Raw genomic sequence first — 12,665 nt, forward strand, 5'->3', positions numbered from 1 at the left:
AAATGAGGCAGCCAATGTTACTCACGTGTAAGTTTCGTAGTCTCCGCTATTGATGGATTCAATGAGTTGTTCAGTAAGCTTGACAATCTCTTGCTTGCGAGCTGCAAAATTTCACACAGAACTTGTCTTCTCAGAAGTCGGAAAGAATTCTAACGCCTTACGCTTTTAGCCAAAATGCAGAATTCATATTCGTTCTTAGCAGTTGCTAGTCAGCATTGCAGCAGGAAAACAATATATTAATCATTCAAAGCTCTGACTACTTCCTATGCAGCTGCTCCAACTCACAAGCATACAATGCACTTTCATGTATAATCAGGCTGCTAAACAGCATGGTTCTGCAGAGCTGAGCAAGATATTGCATGTGGAAAATACTCACGATCATGGGCAGAACCATTATTGTTCCTTATGGCTGACACCATAGAAAAAAAAAAAAAAGAAAGGAGGTTTAGAGTGTCATTGAGGGATTTATATCAAACCAAGGATAGCAAACAACAGACAATGACTTCCTCACACAACAGATTAGAAAGGCAGAGGGTGGTAAAAGCAAATTGATCTCCGACTAGATAAGGCTAAGAAGTGGTTCACACCAATGTGTTTTAATGGCTAGTGTGCATCAAGCTACTGGCCCAAGCACCAAGTAATATTGAGTAACTATGGCACACACTCCATGCAAAGTCTATAGTACTAGTCACACCACAGTGCTGTCAATGCACACTGGCATACTTGCAATGATAAAAAGCACAGTGCAAAGGCGTAGGCAGAGTGTAAGGCCACCATTTACTCAGGCAAAAACACACCTGCGTTGTGCAAAGCTCACAGCTAGAATAATCCTCACTTAACAGGCCCTGCGGAGAAATAAATAAAAAAAAAGGCCAAAGAAAATTTCTGCCATGTCTTTGCCGGACAGGGAACAAGTATTACAAAGCACTTTCCACTAAATAAAATACCATACTGACCCTGCGCCTAGAAAACCGCCAAATTTGAAAAAAAAAAATATTTTCAGACCCACCACATTTCACATCTTGGAAATTTCCACTGCAGAGTAACGTTTGTGCGTTTCCTGATCCCACGTCTCCATCTGCTCGTGCACACATGCAAAATGAAGAATCATGCAAGGGAAAGGTGTGCGGCCAGTTCAATTTAGTCACAAAGGGTGCCAGTGCATTTACAGCTTGAAAAGCAAAGAATAATAAAAAAAGACTAGCACTTTTCACTAGCATGAAGAGGTTTATAATAGTAAAGACCAACATCTCACCTGAAGCACTTAGAAAGGTGATAGTGGGCACACTGCATGTGGGGGAGGCTACTGCACTAGCTAAGTTTGCTACTTGTGCAATATCTTGCGTGCTTTTGGGGTTCCCCTTGCTATCGAAGCATGGCGATTTAACTTTTTGGGGAAAAAAAGAGAACAAAAGGAGACAGGCAAAAGAGTAAGCCATAGCAAGAGTGCATTGATAAGCCTTTTTGCTGTATCTGGCATGGAAGGCGCATGACAGTGTTCGTTAAGATTAAAGTGGAAATGTGGTGACCGTCGAACTTCTTCACTTGCATGAATAAGCAATAGGCAACCACCAGCAACAGATATTCACATAACATTTCCCATATCACCGGTTCAGATTTGACAAATAAGTCCTTGTCAGAGTATCTGCTCAGCATTAAAAAAATATATATATACACAGCCAACTCTCTTTTCTGATTTTGTCCACAGACAATACAACTTCACAAGTTCCTAATATTCTGACCATTCCACACAGTATAATAAAAGACTAAAGAAAACTTTGCTTCAGTTCGATAAAATACATAAAATATAAATCATTCCAAAGGTTACAACGTACGGCTCAGTTTCTGTCAACATAAACCTCAAATTATTTTTTTTTACAGACAGTCGGTCTTGCACTATGAGAGGGGAAGATAAGAAAAAATTGCTCAATTAAAACCATCATACAAGTGAAGTTTGCTCGACAGCTTTGCTCTTTAAGCTACATCGAAACAGTGCAATTTGTCAAGCATGTCATGCTTTCCAAGTCAGAAACATGTTCCAGGCATCTGACAACAGTGACAAAAACAAACAATAAGCAAACGCCAGCGAGTGACAAGAGAACGTAAAAGCTAAAGCAAGCAGAGAAATTGGACAGTAACAAGGCAGTGCATGAAGGCATATTTGCAATAGCCGAAGAAAAACAAAAATTGCATTCACGGAACTCTACTACGCAACAAAGCACAATATACTAGTATTCTGTTCAGGGCAAGCAGAACAGGCTGTTATACCGATCACATAACAGGTGGCTGACTGAAGAGAGTTCTGCAACTATTTCAAGGATGCATGGGAGCAGCAAGCCATTTTTACCTAACATGCTTTCACACCTTTATGTGCAGTGCACATCTACTCTGCTATAATACAAGTGAGTGAACTCATGCAAGAGAGGGAAACGTACAGAGGGCGAGTAAAATGTGCTCGTAATATGCTCAATCCCCTGTAAGGCTTCTTTGGGAAAGTGACATGGGCAGCATTTCACACAGGCAGTTTTTTGCTTTCGACACGGGCAATGGCACACAATAGTATTCCAATCGAACTATTGACATAAAATGCAGATACAGAACCTTCTAGAAATGGCCGGCAGTATAAAATGTAGGCTAAGCACAAATTTGCCTTTGAACACTGAAAGGGAATTGATTAAATTTTAAAATCAACAGTTCGACCTAAACGTGACCTACTGATGTAGTTGTATTACCACAGAGCAAAAATTGTCTGCATCCTCTCTACAACACACTGAGATAAACTATCACACGATGCAAGCTGTTGAGTAAGAGATATGAATTAAACTCTTAGAATTGAAGCGGATCTGTACAAATCATGATTATGAAATTAATTCTGTCTGAACCGTTGTTATATCCTTCACATCAATTACTCTAAGGAGCTATTGACAACTTCATTAAGATGCCTTCTTTTTGATACAGCTCTCACTGCAACTTTCGAAAGCATACAGCTAGGGTTGGACTTTTTTTTTTTTTTTCTTTTTTTTCTAATTTGGCAGACTTTTCTCTGTGTATATTTCAGGATGCATTTTTCATTTTCTTTTTCTGACAAATATTTCTTAAAGACGGATTAGTTTTTTTTTTTTTTTCCCCGGTGACATAATGTGGTATTCGGCTGCGGTAAAAAGTAACCTGAATTTCATCTAAGCCTTTCTGTCAGCCTTATACAATTTACTAGTAATTATCACAATCATTAATTACTAGTGAAGCCCTTACAGCAGTGATTAACTACAGAAAAAAAAAAGTAGAAGCAAGACCGTATAACTGCTAAACAATAACACAAGTGGAGGTTGATTCCTAAAACGTGGATTGCCATGCCATCGCTGGGCTGTTGAGCAAGAGCGCGGGCAGTCATGTCGTCTGACCCTTCTGCAACACCTATAAGTGGTTTCAAGCACTCTTTCATGCAATGGGAAAATGTGCCTAGTTATGTCACAGCCCCAAGTGAGTGATAAAAGTAAACAGTGCTATGCTAGCAGACAATGGGCAGACTTGAACTTTGAGTGCCACGCCCAAGAATGTTCGTGTTGCGTTGTGCTACCACTCTGCACAATGACAGAGTTCACATGGGTAAAAAAAAAATGTTAGATTGGCCTCACTATCTTTTGAGCATTCCTTAAAATTAGGTTTACACATAGTTTCATACATGAAGGGCAAGGGCCGCTGTTTTTACCATGGTGGTTTGTGGCAGTTAGTGCTGAATATCGCTTGTGCCAGCATGGCTGACGCTCATGGGAGACCGAATGATGCTGAAATTCAGGAAATATTCACTCCTGCTTGGGCCAAGCAATGGCCTGCAGTATTTTCAAATAAATACATAAATAAACTAGACTTTGGTGACAGTGAAACTGAAGAATGCATCTGAGCCTACTCTGTGGTCAAAAATGTGTTCTACATTGTCTACCGTGCCCTATAAACTGTGGCATTGCGCTCAAGGTATAAAGTGGATATTTGAAGCTGAGAGAAGCAAAAAAAATTGGCATGCAGGGAGTGATCTGATCCTCCCAATATATGTGGCACTCAAAGGAATAATTAAATGGTACACTCTCTTACCATGCCCCTGGCTTCCACACATTATTATTCCGCTCATGTGACTGAATAACTCGAGCTCAATAGCCAGCTAGCTGCTACACATGTGTCAACACTACCGACTTATTCCAGTTAAAACTAAAATGCAAAAATGGAATTCAGCGTACATTTATTATGTTTTCTTTCTTCTTTTTTTTCCTTGCTTAAACTGAAAACTGAAACCCTTACGTACAATGCAGGCGTCTGCCATTTACACCCCTTGCTTCTTCCACAAGTTGAACCCCCCACCCCCTTCCCCATTAAATGCACTACTTTCTTCTGCTCTGGTCTGCGGCGAAAGCAGCAGCAATCTTGCAGAGCGGCTGGGCCAGTGAAAACCACGCAAGTGAGCTTTTTTTTACTTTGCAAGAGATGGTCCACACAAAAACTAAAATTTCCTAGGCAAACCATGCGAAAGCCACCAGCCATTCAATGGCAACGTTCAATGTGGCAAAATTAGCAACATACACACCACTGGGCAAAGCACTTCACGTACGCACACCACATCACCACTGTACACACGTACAAACATAACTCTCATTGGCTCGGCTCGCACAGTGTTCACAGCACATGTTAGACAAACCCAAGCAAGGCAAGAGCAAGGAAAAGAAAAGAATAGCAAGAAAAAAAAAACAGACATCTTGGTGAGGCCAGTCAAGAGGGTACCCCCCCTGCCTACCTTGGTCCACCTGAATAACGGTTTTACTTCGTTCAGGTGCAGCGTGGACGTTGTCTAAAAAGAATGGGAAAGAGACAGCGGGAGAAGAAGAAAAATAAAAACAAAAAAGAGACAGGGATGTGTGAGAAGAGGTAAAAAAGAGACAGCAAGTGCTCACCAACCATGCAGTTTAGTGGGCGTTAATTTGAATCAGCAACAGAACCCTCAGTTAAGCCTGTTATTTCCAGCAAAACACAAGGCTAGCGTGCACTACCCGAGGAGTACCTGCGTAAACACTTCCTGGCGGCAATCCAACTGACTCTGACAATAACTTCAGTATAGATAAGACACAGCGTGCACTTCACCATCTAAAAGACCAGCACGGGATTTTAGACAGTATATGGGCAAAAAAGATGTACTGGGGAAGAAAACAGTTACATTTAATAGCTCTAGGCTACAAGGAATACATGTAATCAGGCAGGCTACTAATTAGATGCATAGTCTGTCCCACCTTACATGTGCCCTAACCTCAAAGGAGTGCCCTTATATTTAGTGAAGGAAAGTAACCAGCATCAGTGGCCTTTTTAGACTGGAGATACCTTGTGAATGTTTTGATACATGTACCATCAAAGATGAATTTGATCATTTCAGAGATTTTCAAGTAATGTCAAAAAGTTTTGTACTTGCAACACTAAAAATCTGCAGATGCTTCAGTAGACACAAGCTATGCATTCAATGATAGTGAGAATAAACTATTTAACCAACAATAAAGCTGTAAGCTACTTCTTTTATAAATAACAAATATCATACAATATTAAGTTTCTGCCTGAGAGGTTAAAAATCAAAGCTGAAAAGCATAAAAAGGAAACAAATATTCATTGAGTACTGCAGTGTTGAATAAAACACACAGGCTTAATGCTTGGGGGGCTCACTGCTAAATCCCATCAAGTTCCCTAAATATTAAATTTGCACTGACTGCGCACCTCTTCCAAGAGTCTCCAGAACCACACGCAAAAAAAGAAAGAAAGCAATACAAACGAAAAACCAACTGTTCAACAGCCCTGCACAGCAACAGCCACAAATCATGCAATATAGAGTGAAACAAAAAAAAAATAAAATAAAAAAAAAAGTGCAGCACTGTAAAGATGAAAAAATCGTCACGAACACCACCAACACCAATGCAAGTCTACTGGAGGTAGTAAAAAGACGGCTTGTAAACTGCACGAGACAACAGTCCAGGGACGGACGAACAACTAGTGTGACCAGAGGTACCTCTGATGGTGTGTGTGCCACCCATTTTAGCAAAACCACTTGAGACTGTCACCTGGAGTTTGCAAACCTTTCTGTGCAAACTAACGAAAACAAGGGATGGCTGAAAATAGAAGCTGCAATGCTGTCAGCATGCGGATGATGAACATGAGAAAAGCAGCTGAAAAATTATGCAAGGCTGATATAAAATTTGAAATATGGATTCTGCACCACAAAGCCACGGTCACCAAAAAAACACTCTCTGGCAAAAAATATACCTACAAAAACTGTGCAAAGCTACTATGTTCACAAATAAGCCATTGACCAAATTTCGGAACTCACCTTGAAAATAAAATCACCTTCAAGTTCACCCACAAAAAAAAAAAATATATATATATTTTTTTTCATACTTAGCTTTACACCTATGACAAAACGAAGGATTCAGGTTGGCAGGTAAGTCGAACTTCCTCACGTGGCTACAAATTTTGTACATACCACAAATTTAAATCATTTAGCCAGAACTATAGGTCGACTTTCTTGGTTACGACTGGAGGTCATCGCTAATGCAGGAGATGTTCGAGAAAAAAAATACTGACCTATACTCCCAATGAACATATTGAATTGCAATGCTATGCAGTGACAAAAAAATGTATAAGCAATTAAAATGGTGATGCAATGCGTTCATAATGATAATGATAATTCAAAAATTGCAGCGTACATTTTAGACAAAATTGATACGCACAAAAGAGCAACGCAAAAGTACACAAAAGGCACACAAGAAACTAATGGTACCATGCTCAAAATTTAAGGTTCCGTGTTTCTTCTCTGTGGGTAACCGAGAGATTTTTAACGTTACAGCTTGTTTAGGAGCTTTGCTTACTTCAAGAAATTAGAAACACAAAAAGTTATGACAAGTGGATTATTCCTTAGCAGCTCGTTGGGGTGGAAAGGAACGCGTTCACTGTAAAATGGTGTAAAGTGACATTTTTTTTCTTCTCGTGCGCGTGAAAGTAGGACGCGATTCGCTGCGAGCTCTTCGCCACATCCCTCGCATACTCGTTTATTTTGTTTCATAAGAATAAAGTTACTCAAGCGTGTGTGTGTGTGTGTGTGTGTGCCTAATGCAATGATGACATAAATGAGCTTCAATGATTTGTTCTTGGCACCATTGTGTATTATGTCTTCTATCAAGGATTCAGTTGAAGTTCTTTTGTGTGCGTAATGCCGAAATTGCGCTTAGAGCATTAGTGCAGGTAACACAATATTATTGCTTATCGATTTTTTTATGGCCATGGTGACATCACAACCTTTAGCAGTGAAAATATGGAAGCATTGAGGCAGCCTTGCTGTGATTTATTATGTATCTGTCTTGCATCACTGCACTTCTGATATACAGCGCTAATTCTGAATCATTTGTATATAATGCTGGGTATACATTGTGCTCAGTGCTCAGTAGTCTCATTCGTTCTCATGCCTTGTTTGTGAAGTCACACACACAAGGCAACCTGTACCAAGGTATCAGGCCTTCAGACAATATTGGACAGTGTGTCTAATACGGGCTAATCCTTGGCATTTTCCTTCAATGCAGGAAAGAAGTGGCCCGAATGCTCAAGCTTTGTTGTTAAAACAGTGTTCCGGGTGGGCACTTCTCTTAGTAAATATGTTATGGTAGGGGCATTGTTCTGCTGTCTGCAAGGGACAGTTCATCTGTTTTAGGTTGGAACTGTTTACAGAGGACGTTATGTATGTGACGGCTGAGAGATGCAAAGCCAGGTTATGCACCAAGTCCAGCCCCTTGCCCTTGCTGGTTGGTTGGTTTGTGGGGTTTAACGTCCCAAAGCAACTCGGGCTGTGAGAGACGCCGTAGTGGAGGACACCGGAAATTTCGACCACCTGGGGTTCTTTAACGTGCACTGACATCGCACAGCACACGGGCACCTTGCTTTTCGCCTCCATCGAAAAGCGGCCGCCGAGGCCGGGATTCGATCCCGCCCCTTGCCCTTGCTGAACTGAACTTTGAAAGTCAAAGTGAGAAGAATCCTTATTTCTTTCAAAATGCCCCCTCAGACCAAATTTTCATAGTTTCCCCACAGTAAAAAAAATTAGTGCATTTTACTGCAGTTCTAGACTTCAGCTGTGCAAATCACAGATTCAGCGAGAGACTACATTTCACCTGAAAGTGACAATTTTACGAAGAAACACTGCCTTTACATAAAAGGGCAATAAAAGCCCCCGGGGAGTCGAGAAAATCCCAAGCTGTCCATAATGGCAGAGCCTCACAGAATGGCTACAACATCGAGCATAACGACGTAGAAGTCCAAAACCACAAAGCGTTTTCAGTAAGTCTTGCCTGCTAAGCTACAGCTTCTTCACAAAGTCCAGGAATTAAAAGTCACTATGTTCCACTTAAAACTTTGGGAGATGTTTTCTGCCCAGAGCACGTCTCTTCCTGACACATGGCCACACCTGTCATGGACTTCTTCCACCGGTGCAATAGCACCTGCATGAGGACAGTTGTTAATGACCCCAAAGGTGGACTGCAAAGGCGACTGACAACTGGACGGAAAGGCTTATGCACCAGCGACAGAACTGCCTCGGAGCAGGTAGGGACCATGCCGGAAAGCAATGAGCTCTGGGAGAGGATGACATTTCAAAATTTAAATGCAGCAACATCTTGGATTTCGATTCCCGATGAAAAAGTTACAGCCCTTACAGACTGACTCAACACTGAACATCCCTCCCCCCCATAACCAGAGACACTTCACGAATACTGGAATGTCCTCCCCTGACATACAACAAAATATGTCTTCTAGACAACACAATATACAGGGTGTCCCAGATAAACGTAACCAAGGTTTTACAAAATATGGTGAGACCCAGCCTCGTGAAATCTAATGAGAACTGTTGAGACTCTGCTTTCCTAGTATGCAGCACTTTTTTTTTTTTGCTCTCTTCCCTTAATTAATATTAAGGAAACATTACCAAACTTTTTCTTTATCGGTTTGAAGAAGAATGTCAATTCGAACGTTGTAGATTGCCTCGAACAGCGGCTAGCTACGTTGTTTCCATCAAGTTAGGATTTACACAGTTTAATTTATTGACCTTTTAAGAAACCCTGCAAAATACAAACGCAACCGTGTAATAGGGCAGCAATTTCAGCTCTCTCAGATGGCCAGTCAGGTAACGAAGTCCACTTTTCTCTGTAACGCTGCTCGCTCTGAACAACAAGGTTTGGCATTTTGAGGTGGTGACGAGGTGTGTGCCAGCGACTGTTGCAAGTTGTAAATGCGAGCAAGCAGAAGCACATGGAACTTCTCTTCACGATGAAAGTGCTCTGCCAGCAACACTTCAGTTCAGTTCAGTCGTTCAGTCGTGTCCGACTCTTCGTGACCCTATGGACCATGTCACACCACGCTTTCCGGTCTCTCACTATCTTCCTAACACTTACGCAAGACTAAATTTTTTTTTTTTTTTTTTTTTTTAAGCCTAGAGTCTTCAAGCTTCATTTTAAAAGTGGATCACATATCTAATAGAAACGAGATGTTTATACCATGTCACTTCAAAATGTGACGCATCATCATCGCCGCCGCATGCACGGTGCGCATATAGTGATGCTCTACGAAAGCTGCCTACCATGAAAAGCAAAACCTGCTCCCAGTTCATGGCACACAGGCAGTTCTGGACCCACTTTTCTAAACCACCGTAAAAGGCCAAACCCTGTTCATCCCAGCACTGCAGAGGTAAGTGTATTTCGTTGCTTGATCGATCATCTAGGAGTGCTGAAATGGCTGCCCTATCACATTTTTGTATTCCGTGAGCTTTTTTCAAAGGGCAATAAATGAAGCCAGGTAAATCGTAGATTGATGGAAACAATGTAGCGAGCCATTTTTCAAGGCGTAAAAATTTAGATAATTTTTCTTTAACATTAATGAACATTAGAAAATTTTTTTTAAATACTGCAGGCTAGAATAGCCAACTCTCAACAGTTCTCTTGAAGTTTCGCAGGGCCAGGGCAAGCCGTATTTTGAAAAACCTTGGTTACATTTAGCTGGGACACCCTTCATATGTATCATTATCAGTTCTCAACAGGCTTCGTTAAAAAATATGTTTATCACTGAAAAGTGCTGCCTACAAAACACTCACAAGGATGCTACTATAGTGCCTTGCTTCACTTTTCTGTGAAACTTAAAATGCACACATTGCGCGTGAGTGTGTTAAGTGCTCTCAAACTTCCACCACCCCACACATCAATGCATTCAGGCCACAGAGCCAAGTCCCAGTTACTTCTGATGAAACCGGCATAAATTGTAAACAATGCTCAAAATATCGAACGAAAAGAAAACATTGCAATTCCATCAAAAAACTGCACAGTAATAAATCCAAAGCAAAAAAACTTTTCACAGCAATGAAAAGCTGCGAGCCCTCTATATTTACGCTGCAAAGGTTAAAAAGAATAGTGCAAAGAAAACGAAACACTATAGCACACACTTTACTGCCACTAACAAAATGATATTAGGGCAGCTGGTTAAAGTTAATGCAAATTCAAAATAATTAGAAATTGAGAAAAAGCTAAGCTGCGCTCATTGATGAGGCATGAAACAAGGAAGTATGTGCGCATGCTTGTATGTATGTGTGCGTGTATACACACACCCCTATTTCACATGTTCATGCAACGCACGTGTGCGACACAGTGGCTAATAAGTTTGCTTTCAATTACTGATTGAAACAAACCAAGAACAAAACAATGTACACTATAACCTTTCTAGCTGAGCCTACTGTGAAGTGGTTAAATAGTTGATAACTAAAAGTGGGCTGCGTGTTGAGACCTATTCGCAGCTTTAGCCCCGACAATGGTGCTACGAAATTCCACAAGACAGTAGCGCACTGCAGAGGAACATGCTTCTGTTTTTATGACAATACAAGAGCAAAAGATGAGTTGGTGAGCACTGCATTTCACAGTAAAATTAAGAAGACCACTCCAGGCGACACTGCCAAAATGAGCTCATTACAATACATGCAGCCCCTACCCAAGACAGAAATAAAATCCAGTACACATAACTAGAAAGGGATTTGCACTGCCTTGCTTACAGAAAGTGGTTTTCGTTTCTCAAGTTTCCCGCACCCTCCTGCTAAGGTACTTCTAAGCTTTCTAAAAAGCAGAGAGAGACACCAGGATTGGTTCTGCACAGCTTACCTTTGACTTATAGATAAAGCTCTCATATAGTTGCATGTGTGAAGTTCCATTACAATGGACATGCAGGTTTGAATGGAAAATAAGCTTAAGTCTTTTTTTCCAAACCACGTCTTCTTGAAGAAAGATCAGAAAAGGCACTGTCTCCGGGACCTCAGAACTGCAAATGTGTTTCAGCATAAAGCTCTAACACTAGAGTTCTTGAACAATGAGTCCCTTTTGAGTAATGCTCTTTTCAATTATGTCATTCCATAAGGTAAAGAACAACCGCAAGTGAGCCAAAAGCGAGCAAACCTTTCACATCATCATCCTCGATGGTGGTGCTGCTGTCGGTTGACTCCTTGACCTGGGAGCCTTCACCCTTTTTGGTCATGATGCTTCGACCTAAAACAGCATGCCAGTAAGTCCACTAAGAGTGTGGTCAAACTCAAACAGGCAAGCAGTCTACAGCGTTACAATCTGGCCACATACTATCATAATTACCACAGGCTTCAGTGCATTCTCTAACGAGCACATTAGCAAGTCAGTTAATGTCACTGCACACCACCTCTTCACCTCATTAGACACAGTCCGCCATTAAATGATCCGCAAAATTTTTCAGAATCATACTATAACCTGCTAGCACAACAATCTATTGACAATGCATCACAAGCAAAAGACAGGGATGCTCATGTTCTTGTTTTTCACAGCAATGAAGCTACAGATATGCATGCTCATAATTCCTGAAAATTTGCAAAGCTTAGCAAAGCAAGCAATAAACCTGCAGCAGCAGAAGTGTGATGCAGTAACACCAACCACCCCATTGTGGGTTTTCAGACTCCTACGACATAACCAAGATTATGCTCCAAATGAATTATAGTTATCATCCAAAACTAATGCCAAATGCCATAAAGAATGCTTCAATGTTCGTTCAAATAAAAAAGCATGTGAGAACTAAAATACTAACTACACTTAAATGCAGCAATTCAAGATTGGCCAGTTAGTACACCTGCAAAAAAAAAAAAAATATATATATATATATATATATATATATATATGTATATATATATATATATTTTTTTTTTTCCAACAAATATACTGACCATGCTATTCAAACACTGCTTCAGCCACCAGTCTACACTTAGCAAAGCAAGCTTTTCATACTGCATTCGCCACAACTTTCCACATTTAAGCTGTGTAGTCAGCAGCTTCAAGGATTTCTAAGCCAATTTAAAGAACACCCAGACTGAGATTAAGAAAATTTCTTAGAACTCTGGAAGACCCACACACGACACTGACAAGGTGATCTGTACACACCACAAACCCATGCTTAGGAGCAAGAACGAATTGTTTACGCCATGTATGAACATTAACAGCCCTGTCCCAAATGTGCTTGTTGGATTCAAAGCATATACGATCACCTAAGGCCCACTGAAACCTGACAGACATTCCTGACCAGGCAGCAATTTATGTGCACGAAAATGA

At 40.8% G+C, this 12,665-nt stretch overlaps 1 protein-coding gene across 21 annotated transcripts in view; it reads right to left on the bottom strand.

The window, feature by feature from the left end:
• Window positions 1-12,665, bottom strand: part of CaMKII (Calcium/calmodulin-dependent protein kinase II) — a 196,973-nt gene that overhangs the window by 25,221 nt on the left and 159,087 nt on the right. For 3 of the 21 annotated variants that reach the window (XM_084587665.1, XM_084587662.1, XM_084587663.1), the window contains 6 exons: window positions 11,496-11,585; window positions 4,784-4,837; window positions 1,256-1,387; window positions 1,010-1,078; window positions 377-409; window positions 26-101 (listed from right to left, as the gene is read on the bottom strand). In XM_084587665.1, the coding sequence (XP_084443791.1) occupies window positions 26-101; window positions 377-409; window positions 1,010-1,078; window positions 1,256-1,387; window positions 4,784-4,837; window positions 11,496-11,585 (454 nt within the window). The remainder of the gene's footprint in view (window positions 1-25; window positions 102-376; window positions 410-1,009; window positions 1,079-1,255; window positions 1,388-4,783; window positions 4,838-11,495; window positions 11,586-12,665) is intronic. The other 18 variants (XM_084587683.1, XM_084587681.1, XM_084587682.1 and 15 more) reach the window with 12 other exon arrangements.

The sequence above is a fragment of the Amblyomma maculatum genome, chromosome 1 (genome assembly GCF_055883805.1).
Source record: "Amblyomma maculatum isolate TAMU_Amacu chromosome 1, ASM5588380v1, whole genome shotgun sequence".
In the NCBI taxonomy this organism is placed as follows: Eukaryota; Metazoa; Arthropoda; class Arachnida; order Ixodida; family Ixodidae; genus Amblyomma; species Amblyomma maculatum.